The sequence below is a fragment of the Eubalaena glacialis genome, chromosome 4 (assembly GCF_028564815.1).
Source record: "Eubalaena glacialis isolate mEubGla1 chromosome 4, mEubGla1.1.hap2.+ XY, whole genome shotgun sequence".
Taxonomy (NCBI): Eukaryota; Metazoa; Chordata; class Mammalia; order Artiodactyla; family Balaenidae; genus Eubalaena; species Eubalaena glacialis.
Window position 1 is genome coordinate 67,353,536 of NC_083719.1, and position 12,257 is coordinate 67,365,792.

General features: G+C 39.5%; 1 protein-coding gene across 2 annotated transcripts in view; it reads right to left on the reverse strand.

The window, feature by feature from the left end:
- Positions 1-12,011, reverse strand: part of EDIL3 (EGF like repeats and discoidin domains 3) — a 437,617-nt gene extending 425,606 nt beyond the window's left edge. For both annotated transcript variants that reach the window (XM_061187979.1, XM_061187978.1), the window contains exon 1: positions 11,755-12,011. In XM_061187979.1, coding sequence (XP_061043962.1) covers positions 11,755-11,821 — 67 coding nt within the window. In that variant the 5' untranslated portion in view covers positions 11,822-12,011. The remainder of the gene's footprint in view (positions 1-11,754) is intronic.
- Between the last annotated feature and the right edge of the window lie 246 nt (positions 12,012-12,257).

Genomic DNA, 12,257 nt, shown 5'->3' on the forward strand with positions numbered 1-12,257 from the left:
TGACAGGGGTATATTGTTTGTATCTATGTGTATGTTGACGCCTCAGTACTTGGAGAAGGTGATCACAAAGATTCTCTGAGGTTGTGCAGTTTAAGCTGAGGAATGATCTGGGAGCAGAAAATGGCAACATATAGAAGGAGATAGCTAGAAATAAATAAAGAAATAGGAAAAATACAGAAATAGAGACAGATGATGGTTTCAAGAAGATAGTGAATACTTCAAAGGCCCCAAAAGAAATAAATATGCAAAAAAAGGTAAGGATAAGAATTTATACATTGTATTATTATTTAGCTGATATGTACATGATATTAAAATAGCAATAAGTAGCAGAATAACAATTTACAGTGAAGAAATCAGGTTATTCTGAGATTCTGTGGGCAGAGAATACATCATACAGTAGTAATGGTCATCATTCTGAATGCAGAATGAAGAAAAATATAAAGTAAAACTCCAGTGAAGGCTAATGCAAAACAAAATTATGAAATAAAATGACATAGATAAGTATTACTTGGAAAAAGGTGGTCTGATAGAAAAAGATAACCAGCAAAGCAATAGATTAAAAATTAAGATTGTATTTGCAAAATTAAAAAGTACAGACTAATGTGTGTGGTGTTATTTTAGGGAAGCACATCCCTGGAATTCTCTGTTGAGTTTTTGGCAAGCCTGTTGCATAAATATGTAGGCTACTTGGACAGATTCCAAATGACACAACTAAAAGGATGAAAGGAATGGCTTACAAGGACAGATTAAAGGAAAAATATGTACAACTTTAGCATCTCAGAAACTAAAGAAGAAACATTATGGTTTACAAATATTTGAAACATGTAAATTGAGGAAAAAGAATTCTTTGTGTACAAGGTTGCACAATTACGAGCATATTAAAAAGGAAAAAAACTTCCCCTAGCAATAATGTTGTTTTCCAGTAAGAACCATTTGGACACATAATCCAAGATGGGCAAGGATTAAGGCCACCAAGCAGATATAGACATTCCTAGTAACTTAAACTCTGTAGACCTCAAAATACATAGAGGCCTATCTGAATAGGACAAAGTAGGACATCTTCCCATTACCCAGCTATGCTTTAAATTTAGAAGGGATCCTTCCTCGGATTTAAGGCTTTTCTCTGCAACTGTGCTAAAGTGAAAAGAGTCCTGGACTTGGGTCTACAAAACCTAGTTTTGAGTGTTTATCACTGGGAATAGAATTATTCTGTCTATAGCTTCATCTGTCAATGGGGATAATAATAATCCACTAGGTTTTTGTGAGGTTTAAAAGAGCTGTTGCATATGAAAACATATTTTATGTGCTTGAAAGCATAGCTCTTAGTGAATATATCAATTATCATAATGAGCTCAATGTGTCAAAAGGTGTAGGATGAAGACTGTCAAAGTGCATGATGCCTGGGACTAGGCTATTACATCTGTCTTCCTGCTCTAGAGAAAATCAGCTCTCCTCTGAGTTACTGTCTAACCTGCAGCTCTCTTAATTGGTTACCGTTTTCTCTCCCATAGCTTATAGAGCTGTGGCAGGAGTCCCTCTTGTTCTTCAGTGCAACTTCCTGAACATTCTCTCCTGCTCAAAAAAAACAACAGCAAAAAAACCCTACCCAGTTTTAATTTCATGCCATAGATCTCTATTCCCCAATACTACCCCCCTATTATAGTTATTTCTTCATCTTTGTACCTCTCTCACTCCTTAAAGATTTCTGTTCCTGGTTCACTATCATTCTCTCCAACATTTCTCCTGGTATAATTTTTTGGGGAATTTCAATACCCACATAGATAATTTTTCCAAGTGTTTTGATTCTCCTCTTCCAATGATCTTGTCTTCTACCCTCCTTCAACCATAACTCCTATGATCATACTCCCAAATTTATAATTATCAATATCTGTAATTATAGTATAATTACTGCAATGCTCCCATCACCTTACTCCTCATACCATCACTTTCTTTCTTGTTCATTCCCTTTTGGACCCAAAACTCAATCTTTCAAATTCACCAGGATTTCCAGTGGATCCTATTACCTCTTGACAGAACTCCAGTTTTCTCATGGCCAATGAGGGGAAAGGGACGTTGGAAATTACCTTAGTTTGAGACTTAAAGAAGCAAAAATGATGAAAGCACGTGGGCTGAAAAATTCACAAATGGTTGAATACATCTTGAAATGGATAACCACAAAGACCAGGCTGGTAAAGAAGAGAGATAAGAAGAACTGAAAATTAGAGCAATGACAAGAGTGGGTTTACTGGGAATGAAGGGCAAGGAGAGGTAGAAAGACAGAAAATTCTGGCAAGAAATGGAAAGTCTGAGAAATTTAAAGTACTAGTAAATGAGCAAATCATGCGATGAGAAAGTCTAATGAACAGCATTGTCAGTAGGTACCTAAGAATGGAGCTGGGAATCATTAGTGTTGGGAACTTCCAGGAAGTTTAACACCAGAATATTAAAAGGGTCACAAGTATTTAAGGGAACAAATAATAGAGAAGAAACAAGGTTCTGAAGCCTTTGAGGAAGTTCAGGATGTTGTGATGGTTAGTAATTGGCTCCAAAGAGGAAAGGAGATGTTATAGGCTGATGGCAGGAAAGTGTGAATGTCGTACTAAGAGGCAGTTAGAATAGTTTCCGAAAAAGCAAGTAGTACACCAACTCCTCCTTCTCATCTTGTGGGTCCAAGAACTGAGAAAAAAGCACCAACTATAACTACCTAAAGCAAAGTGGTATAGCAGAAAAGAGTAAAAGATAAGCTGGAATCACAGTCAAGTTCAAACTCTGTCAATGGTTGCTTAAATTATAGGACATGTTGAATTATAAATGATGTGACTTTTTCAAACCTCAGGTTCCTTATCTGTTAAATGAGATTAAGAATGCCTTTTCCGCTTATGTTTCCTAGAATAGACATGGGAAATGCTTAAGAAATTTTAACTATTGTTTTTATTATTATTATTATTATTTTAGGAGAATAAATATAATAAAGCATGTAGAGGTCCATTTCAACTATAAAATACCATACAGATGTACAGAAGAAGATATTAACAAGGTGATCTCATATGATGTAATTTTCATTATTTTGTAAAATACTTAAAGTTAATCCAATTCTAGTTTTAAAAAATAAATATCTTGGTTAAATAACTCTTAAAAGAAACCAGAAGATATAATTTTCTAGCTGATATGGTTTGAGACCATTTGGTGCTTTTGTTTGGCTCAAATTTCTTAATGGGGTTACACAGAAATAAAATTAAATGAGGATGGGATGTAAAGCAAATAAAATACCTTCATTAAACTAGCAGAAATAAAAACCTAGTTAACCTTTAAAATCACCATGTCCTACATTATGTATCTGTTACCCTTTAAAATCACTTTTTCCTACATAACGTATCTGAAAATTATAGAGAAAGCATGCTCTTACATATCATACTGAATAACAGTGGAGCAATGGAATCCTAGAAAACCAAAATAAATTCTAAAAATCATGTTGAAATAAAATTGAATAGCAAGGTTTTGAATCACTTCCCGAGTACTCCTCTTCTTTTTCCTGTCTTCACTATTCATACTAGTGATGCATTTTTCTGAAAGACACATTAACTCTTTCTGACCAAACAGAGCATACATCACCCTTTATTTCTGAATGTGAAAAGAAAAGATGTATTGACACTTTACCAAACTAAATTTGAAAATTTTAAAAATTTTGTCCCAAGAAAATAAATATAATTTACCCCTTCCAAAATATCTACCTGTTAAATAGAAATTGGATCTGATGTGTGTGTTTTACAAATAAGAAAATCATTTAACAAAATACTTCCATGACATACGGGATGTGTCGCTCACTGAAATACAGCATAGTTCAGTAGTTAAGAGAACAGGCTCTAGATTTAAACTGGATCCTATTTCTAACAAGCTACTTAGTAGATTATTTATTTGGGAGATTACTTAACCTCTCTGTATCTCTCTTCTCATTCATATGTAAATAATAATAGTACCTGCCTCATAGAATCATAGTGAGAATCAAAGATGGTACTTAGAACAGGGGAACACATAACATGCACTAAATAAATACTACACTTCCTAACTATACTTAAGAAAGATATCCGAATGAATGCTCCTTGTTAAGTTATCTAGCAAGATGCTTAAATAGACATGGTGGCAGTCCCCAAATAAAGAGAAGAAAGGAAAAAACAAACTGATGTCTGAAAAATTATTGTTTCTAGATCAAAATTAAAGTTAGCTGGAAATGTTAGAACCTTGTATCTAACAAAGAAATCAATCACTCAGAGGTAGTTTTTCTTTTAACTGAAGATGCACAGAAAACACAGCACTTCTTGTCATGCCTGCAGGTTAATATTATGTGTTTAGCAATGCTCTTGCAGGAGTATTGAGAAATATTTTCAAAGTAGTTCACTCTATAACATATATTGTAAAAAAAAGAAAAAAAAAGTTAATATAACAAAGTGAGAAACAAAGCTTTTAAAGTTCCTGGGACTACTTTGGACTTATCTTTTATAACATACTGCTGTTTAAAATATGTGGGTATCTCTCACAGAACACTGACGGGGGCGAGGGCGGGGAGTGGATAGCTCCATTCATTTGGATATATATTTAGCGTTTCAGTTTTGTTGTTGCTGTTGTATAGTTGTGTAGTTTGTTTTGCCTTGCACTGCTCTAAGCCCTGGCTCTGTAGGAAGTACAACATATGACACAAGAATTTATAAATAAATATGAAAGCATTTTGAATGGTAATTTGCATTTTGTTTGCCTATAGACAATTTCAAAATAGTGTTGACAATACAAAAGTTAAACTATAGAAAGAAAAAAGATGAATAAACAAACAGGAAAAAGTGTGTGGATAAAATTAGAGTTCAATTAGCATTTGGAGCCAAACATGTGAGGGGAGAAGGGTATCGGAGATGTGAGCAAAGATAAGACTGATGCCTATAATTGGGAGACTGCTCTATGCTACTGGGAGGGATTCGCCAATTTATTTCAAACAAGAATATTCTCCAATGTTCCCACTTGACTGTCCCAGTCTTTTCTGCCCAAGGGTCATGAGCCCGTTTGACCTGGGCTGCCTTCATATGATCTCCAGTAGCAGTAAAATGTAAATGGTCATCCTGACCTCAGTACAAGAAGAGACTTAAGAGGATTATTGTGTATTCCCAAAATAAATGTCTTCATCAAATACCAAGCATAAACCTTAAAGAATGCATGGTGTCCTAACCCATTCAGAGACCACTTTCAATCATGCACAAAGTCATTTAACAAAAAGAGATGAACACCTTGGCCTTTCCATCTGTGGGCTGTTATACTATATTAAATTAGTTTTAAAGAGACTGATCAGTTTGATACAGACCTGTTTTAGAAAATAGAAAAAAGTAAAGCTTAGATCTAGAGTCAATTTTCTTTCTCCATAGTAACAATCACATTCAAAAGTGCTTTAGTACTCAAAAGGCCTTCACTTAAATTCTTGAACTTAAATCCTCCATTCTACTTCATGCACTATTAAATCTTCTGTTGAACAAATCCTACACAGCTTCTATCACCATAATAATGCATATTTTAAAACAAAATAGTAGTACCTTTCCTTCTAAAATATAACCAAATAATTGCAGGGCATCTTATCTGCATTCTGAGATCTACTTCTTTTCTACAAAATTGAGTCCTCTGTTTTGTAATTTGTACCTTCATTCATTACTTTAGGAGGAAAATCAATTAAAAAATGTATAACAACATATTATCTGAAATGATGGGAAAATAAAATTTCAAACAAGCACATTCTTCAGATATTCCTCTTTCACCTTTAAACAGGTTTTTCAAGCTTAAACATTTTGGACAAAATCTCTTCAATAATGCACATATTTCACTGCCCTTGTATCCCCCAAATGTTGAACATATTGCAGTGAGTCTTTGTCTAGGATGCAAGATCAATATTGGCATCAAATACAAGCATATTCTCTCACAGGGTAATGCCTTTTGGCCTTTAAACATAGCCCCTCTCCCACCCCAAATAAATGTCTCTAGTTTTTTACACTGTAAGGTAGCTCTGCTTTTACAGATACTTTTTCAATCTCCTCTTTGTCTAACAGCTGCCATGTTTTATTGCTCTGATTAAGTTTGACCTATTACCTCATATGTCTTTAATTTTTTGAATTCAGTTTATAGAGAGCCCAGGAACTTAAAAACCAAGAGACGTAGACTTTTCTATATGATTTAAGGCCAAAATGCATTATCTATTTTAGGTGGTCAGGAGTTTTTGATGTTGTCTCCTAGGTTCTCAGCTCTGTGCTACAGGCAAAGCAAGATACTTCTCTACAAGTGGGGTGGATATAAGTTATTGCCCAGTTGCTAGTTTTAGGCAGGACACTGTGATCGTATCAAGGTGTAAAATCCTGAGTTGCTCCATAATTCAGATCCTAATTTATTTCTGTTTATGTTTTAAACCTCAGGATTTAGTAGTAGAGGCTTTACATTGTCATTTTTTTTTTCCTCACAAGAAAGCAAATTGCAAATGCCACAGTGTTTTAGAGATTTGCAACATTTAAATAATGATGACAGAATTTTATAGTGGATGCTGTGCCCTAGTTGCTATCCAGCAAGGAAATGTTGGGAGGGGGGTTATTTAAGGAGGACTCTGACACAGAAAGGATACCACTGGAGACAGACTGCTTGACATGATATCAGCGACTTTATAAGAAACAGAGAGAACGTGTAGAAATGGTGTGACGGTGAATCTGTAACACTGTTTTAAGGGCTATATCAGCAGATACTAGAACTAACTTTTGAGGAATGGTTATCAGTTAAGGATCAATTAGAAACAAATAATGTCAAGTCACTGACAGCTATTGAAACACAATAGGCACATACATAAGGAATAATAACTGGCTTAAATGGGTAATGACAAAACTTTATCATGTCATTTAGTCTCTTTTGGCCACGTGACTTAAGTTAGAAACTTACAAGTTTCAGGAAACATACACTTTACCATTGTGACAGAAAAGGATAAGCTGTAATCTCCTCCAGTACTTTAGATCTGTACATATAAATAGTTGAATATACATCCACGTAAATCAATATAACAAGTACTTACTTCTATGTATAAAATTTACAGTTGGTATGGAGAGTAAGCTTAAAAGTATGCCAAACGTTTCAGTAATAATTGTTTTACTACAAGCTCCTCATAGCTCTATGTGCATTTCCTTGGAAGTTACTCAGGAACCCCCTGAGAAATAATGGTTCAACCTAGACATATAGTTATTTGTGTGTGGCAGTTAGAGCAACTCTGCTTCCAAGTAAAAATCCTGTGGTACAAGCAGCAGGTCCTTACAACTCACCCTCCCTATCTTTCTCAGGGGAGCACTGAAAACTTTAATAATATCAGTTTCACAGAGAGTAGAAAGTCACTTCATGTGGATTTGCAGATTAACATTTACTACTTTACTTCCCCCGCCCGCCACCCAACATCTTTCCTTTAAAAGATCTCCATTGATTATCCTGACACCTGCTGGCAAGGGCATAGTCAATGATCCCAGTCTACTCTTCCCTTCAACAATTCTCCCAAAGCAAAGACTGTTTAGAGGTATTTTCAGTAACAATTAAGGGGTAATTCATTCAGTGTAAGTATTTATAGTACTTAATTTTTAGCATTATCACACAACCATGAGAAAATTTTCAATAATCCATTTCACATAGCCAACAACTTAAGTCTTTATATATAAATACATGTTTGCTTTGATTAACCAAAAGATATTATAATCATTATAAGGGCTGTGATTTAAAAAACAAAAACAAAAACATGCTAGACATCTTCCTTAAAAGACAGGTAAGAATTAAGTAATAGGAATGGCTTGGCTTTGGTTTTCTACTATTTTTTTTTCATCATAATAACATCAGTTTGCAAACTACTTAGGAAATAAACTCAAACTCATATAAACTCATAGGAGTAAACTGATTACAAAATTTTCTGTTTGTTTCTCAGTACCCAAGCGTTCTGATTTACTCTGATTTGAACTGAGTTCTGAAACCCGCACTGTTTTTCGTGGGTTTATTTGGCAAGGAATATAATGAACCTACTACATCATAAATGATACTCAAAGCTATTGGCGTCTGCAAGTATGTTGAGTAAACAACAAATATCAGAATTACTTTCTTAGGCTTTAGGAAACTCTCAGATCAGGCGGGTTTTCAAAACTGTACACAAATGATAACATATACAGTCCATCCCATTATTCAAAACCCTTCAAAAGATGAAAAGTTTTAAAAATAAATTACCTAATTAAAATTTTTATCTTAATTAATATCAGTGAAATTAAGAGTGTGGACTACTAATTTAGAGTCTAAAAACTGTCAAACTTATACTTTGTAATGGTTTTGAGCAACCAAGCATTTTTAGTCTAGTCATGTATATGGTATTCTCATTTCGTGAGAAGGAAAAATCATATGTATCTGACAAGAAAGGAAAATTTTATGAAAATATTTATTAAAAATACCCTACATCCTGAATACATGTTTTATATAAACACTGATCTTAAGATATTTGAGAAAAATACAAGAGAGTTTTAATTTAGAGAAGAGCTCAGAAGTAAAATACATTTGCCTGGTTTTGAAGATCTTTGTAAATTCAAGACTACAGAGGGGAGAACAGACCATTTCAATTTTTGTAACCCTTAATTTGTATTATTATAAATGTTTTCCCCAAACAATATAAATTTAAAACAAAAATACATTTCAATTCTAAGAAAATATTTCAAAAATAATTAGAAAAAAACTTCTTTAGGACCAAAAGGGAAAAAATGTGTTTTGCATCATAACAGTGGTCAGGGCTTTGCATTAGTGTCAAACTGTACCAGCAGGATACTTTATCTTCAATTACTTATTATTTTTAATTCAGTATTTCAAAATTATTTTTTTTAATGTTTCACCTGGAATCTGCAGCTAGCATTTATTTTTAAAGTATAAAATTAATGATCATGTAAATCAAGTAATGAAGACACTAATGTGTAATAATTTTTTTAAAGTACAGTAGCCTGTTATTTCAGCATCAGTATTGCTATACTAATCATAGAAGCATGGGTGCTTTTACCTCGAGTGAGACTGTTCAGGTACTAATTGATCCCCATGTAGAATTAACTAAAAATCGCCATTGATTAAAAAAGGAAATGCGAACGCCAGTGATTTCATAGTATTTAAGACATGTCTAGACATTTTTAAACGGTGCCATTTGCTTAAAGACTTCAGACACAAACTGCAAGCACAGGGACAGATTGCATAAGATGTCACGTGCTTGCTGCAACTGTATGCATGTAATTGGATTTTTTAGAGCAACCCATAACAATGAATAATTTAAGAGTTAATGAAATATTCAATCTGACTGATCCATTGGTTTAATTTTAAAATAAAAACGACTAAGAAAAGGAATTACATGTCCTTATCAAATCCCAGTCATTAATACGTGTAAATTGCAACCCACACAGGGAAACACCAATTTATAAAACGTATACATTAGACAAATGATATCTGGGGAGGTGGGGTGGGAGAGGTGCAAGGTAAATTCTCATCGTCAACACTGGCCTCAATAAGTTTGCTCAAAGTTTGTTTGGAGATGTCACGCAAGCTGTACTCTGCCTTTCTGCAGAGCTGAGGGAGAATAAATTAGAAAGGTGCAAGTTTAACAAAAAGAGCTCGTGGAAAATGGTCCATTTCTTTCCTATCCCTCTCCTCACAGGCTGTCTGGACAAAAAGAGAAATCTATGGAAGAATGTGGAGTACACACTGCCCAGCATTGTCTAGGGGACGGAAAGGGAGCCCAGGCAGCACACCGAGGTTGGATTGCCTGGCGGAGTAAGCTGTGCCCTAGGCGTGTGTATCTTTAGACAGCAGAGCTTCGGGCTGCAGCGAGACGGGACTCACCGTGCCCCAGGGCTCCAGCAACCAGACCTAGGGAGGCTAGCGCGGCACACAGGTTAGATACACTTTCTCCTCCTCCACCTGCGCCGCCCTCCGCCTAGGTGCCAGGACCGATGATGGAGGCGATGGTGTCAAGGAGTAGGTGCCTGTGAGTGGGTGAGTGTGTGTTTTCGGTTTGGGGTGGGAACGGAGGCGGGGAAAGGAGGAGGGGAGGGGAATGCCTGCCGTTCTCCCCCTCCTTTCCTGCTGGGGGATCAAAGTGCAGAAGGAATCCAGACGGGAAATGAAAGAAAGGAGAAATATCGGCGGTGGAAGCACTGTCTTTTTCGTATAGCTGGGGCAGTCCGCGGTGCAACTACAGAGCCATTACCATTCCTTAACCTTCAGTGGAGTGGCTGGCTGCCTCTGCCTGATAACTGGAAGGGCACATAGTAAACGCAGGCGAGGCACACACCTACTCGCAGGGGGAAATAGCCACGTTCTGGGGGAGGGAGGGAGGCCGAGGAAAGGTGCGGCCTGGATAGCTACTGGTAGGGCACCGAGGGCATCTGGCCAGGAACACCCGGCTTCCTAGGCAAATAGTAGCCCAAGAGTTCACAATTTTCCTGTGAAACAAACAGACGGAGGGGTGCATGGATGAATGGTGTAGAATATTCATTCCGCGTCTAATCTCAAATGGATCTGAGTCAATGCATTTTTTAATCCAGCCACCTTTTTTGAGAGGCACAGCATTTTAAACCCTGTAGTGCACTCAGCTCTCCACTTGAAGCAGCCTGCGGAGGGTTTCATTACCCACTGAACACATAGAAGGAGCCGCCTGTATATGTGGGCGCAGAAGGGACTCGGGTCCGCCTCGAGCAACCTACCCAGAGTCCCTGCAGCTCCCCCTGCCCTTTCCAGGCACCAACTTCAACCCCAACGCGAGCGTAGATGGAACCAAGACCAAGGCTTGTACGGACAGGCCATCCTTCCCAGGGACCTGGAAGCCGACTACGCAACTCAGCAGGAGACTCCTCAAAGTCCTGTGTTTTTTTGTTTGTTTGTTTTTTAAAACAGACTGGTTTATTTCATGCAATTCATGAAAACCACCACCAGACCACCTCTTACAACTTTTCCGCTCTTGGGCGGGGGCGCCAGGGTAGTCTTGCAACGCAAGATTCCTTATTACCAAGAGTTAGGCTCCTACCAGGAGGGAATGCTGAGCAAAGCTTGAGGCCCTTTGGGCTAGAGGAAGGGCGGGTTCATGGGGTTTTTCTGCTATCGGTGCTGCGCCTCCAGGATGGGGAGATGGGAGAAAGCCGAACTGACTTATCAGACCCGTCTCCACCGCACCCACCGCCCGAACTCCCAGCACCGGGTTCGGATTCGCAAACTGCTTGGCGTGGGCCGGGCACCAGAGCACAGCACCCTGGAGGCGGACAGCCCTATGGCACTCCAGCCTCTTCCCCTTTCCACTACTCCACTCCCGGGGCACGCTCGCTTCCCTCGCTCCCCAGCGAAAGCCCCGTCTGGAGTGGGAGCCGGCATCACCCACACTGCCCAGGCAGGGTTCGCGTGGCTACCCGGGGGCCAGGTAAGCCATGCAAGATCTGGTTTCCCTCCCGCCTCCTCTGCGTCCCCGTCCTTCCTCGATCTCATCTGGGTACCCCACACCGTCTTCCCGGCTCAGCCCCGCACACTCCGCTCTGACTTTGCGAGCACTTTTCCTGAGCACGCAGGGCAGGGCGCAGCCTCCTCGGTGCCGCCCACGGCGCTCGCCACCCCTGGAGCGCCCGGGGGACCTCCTCCAGCCCCCTGCGCAGCGTTTCCCAGGGGACTCTCTGCCTGTCCCGCAACCGGCGCCCGGGGCCGTCGCCTCACCTTTGCAGAACTGAGGGACACCAAGGCTGAGCCCAACCAGGAGCCAAGCAGCCACCGAGCGCTTCATGATCCCGTCTCTCGGACGTGACCCCGCTGGTCAGGGGTCCTAGTGGAGGGTAGTGTCGCTGAGGTGGCACCGCAGGGCAGCGGCAGACCCCGCCCCGACAGAGGATTCAAGAAGATGTCTTTTTTCCTGCAGCGTCTCCTTAAACAAATTCTTGGAGAGAGCAAGAAAGAGTGGTGACCAAAGGGAGGAATCTTTCTTCCCCTTTTGCCTGCGCTCCGGGGCGCTGGGAGGTGGGCGAGCTCCGGGGAGTCGCCAGCGGGCTCAGCCTCCTCTGCGGGTGGGTCCCAGCCGAGGCGCGGCGGGCGGGGCCGGGCGCCGGCTCCGGCGGCGGCTCGGGGTCACCCGCGCTGGCGGACCGGCAGACTGCGTGCTCTGCTCGCGCCGCCGCGGCCGGCTGCGGGGCTTCTGACTTAAGAGAACAATGAAGCGTGAGCAG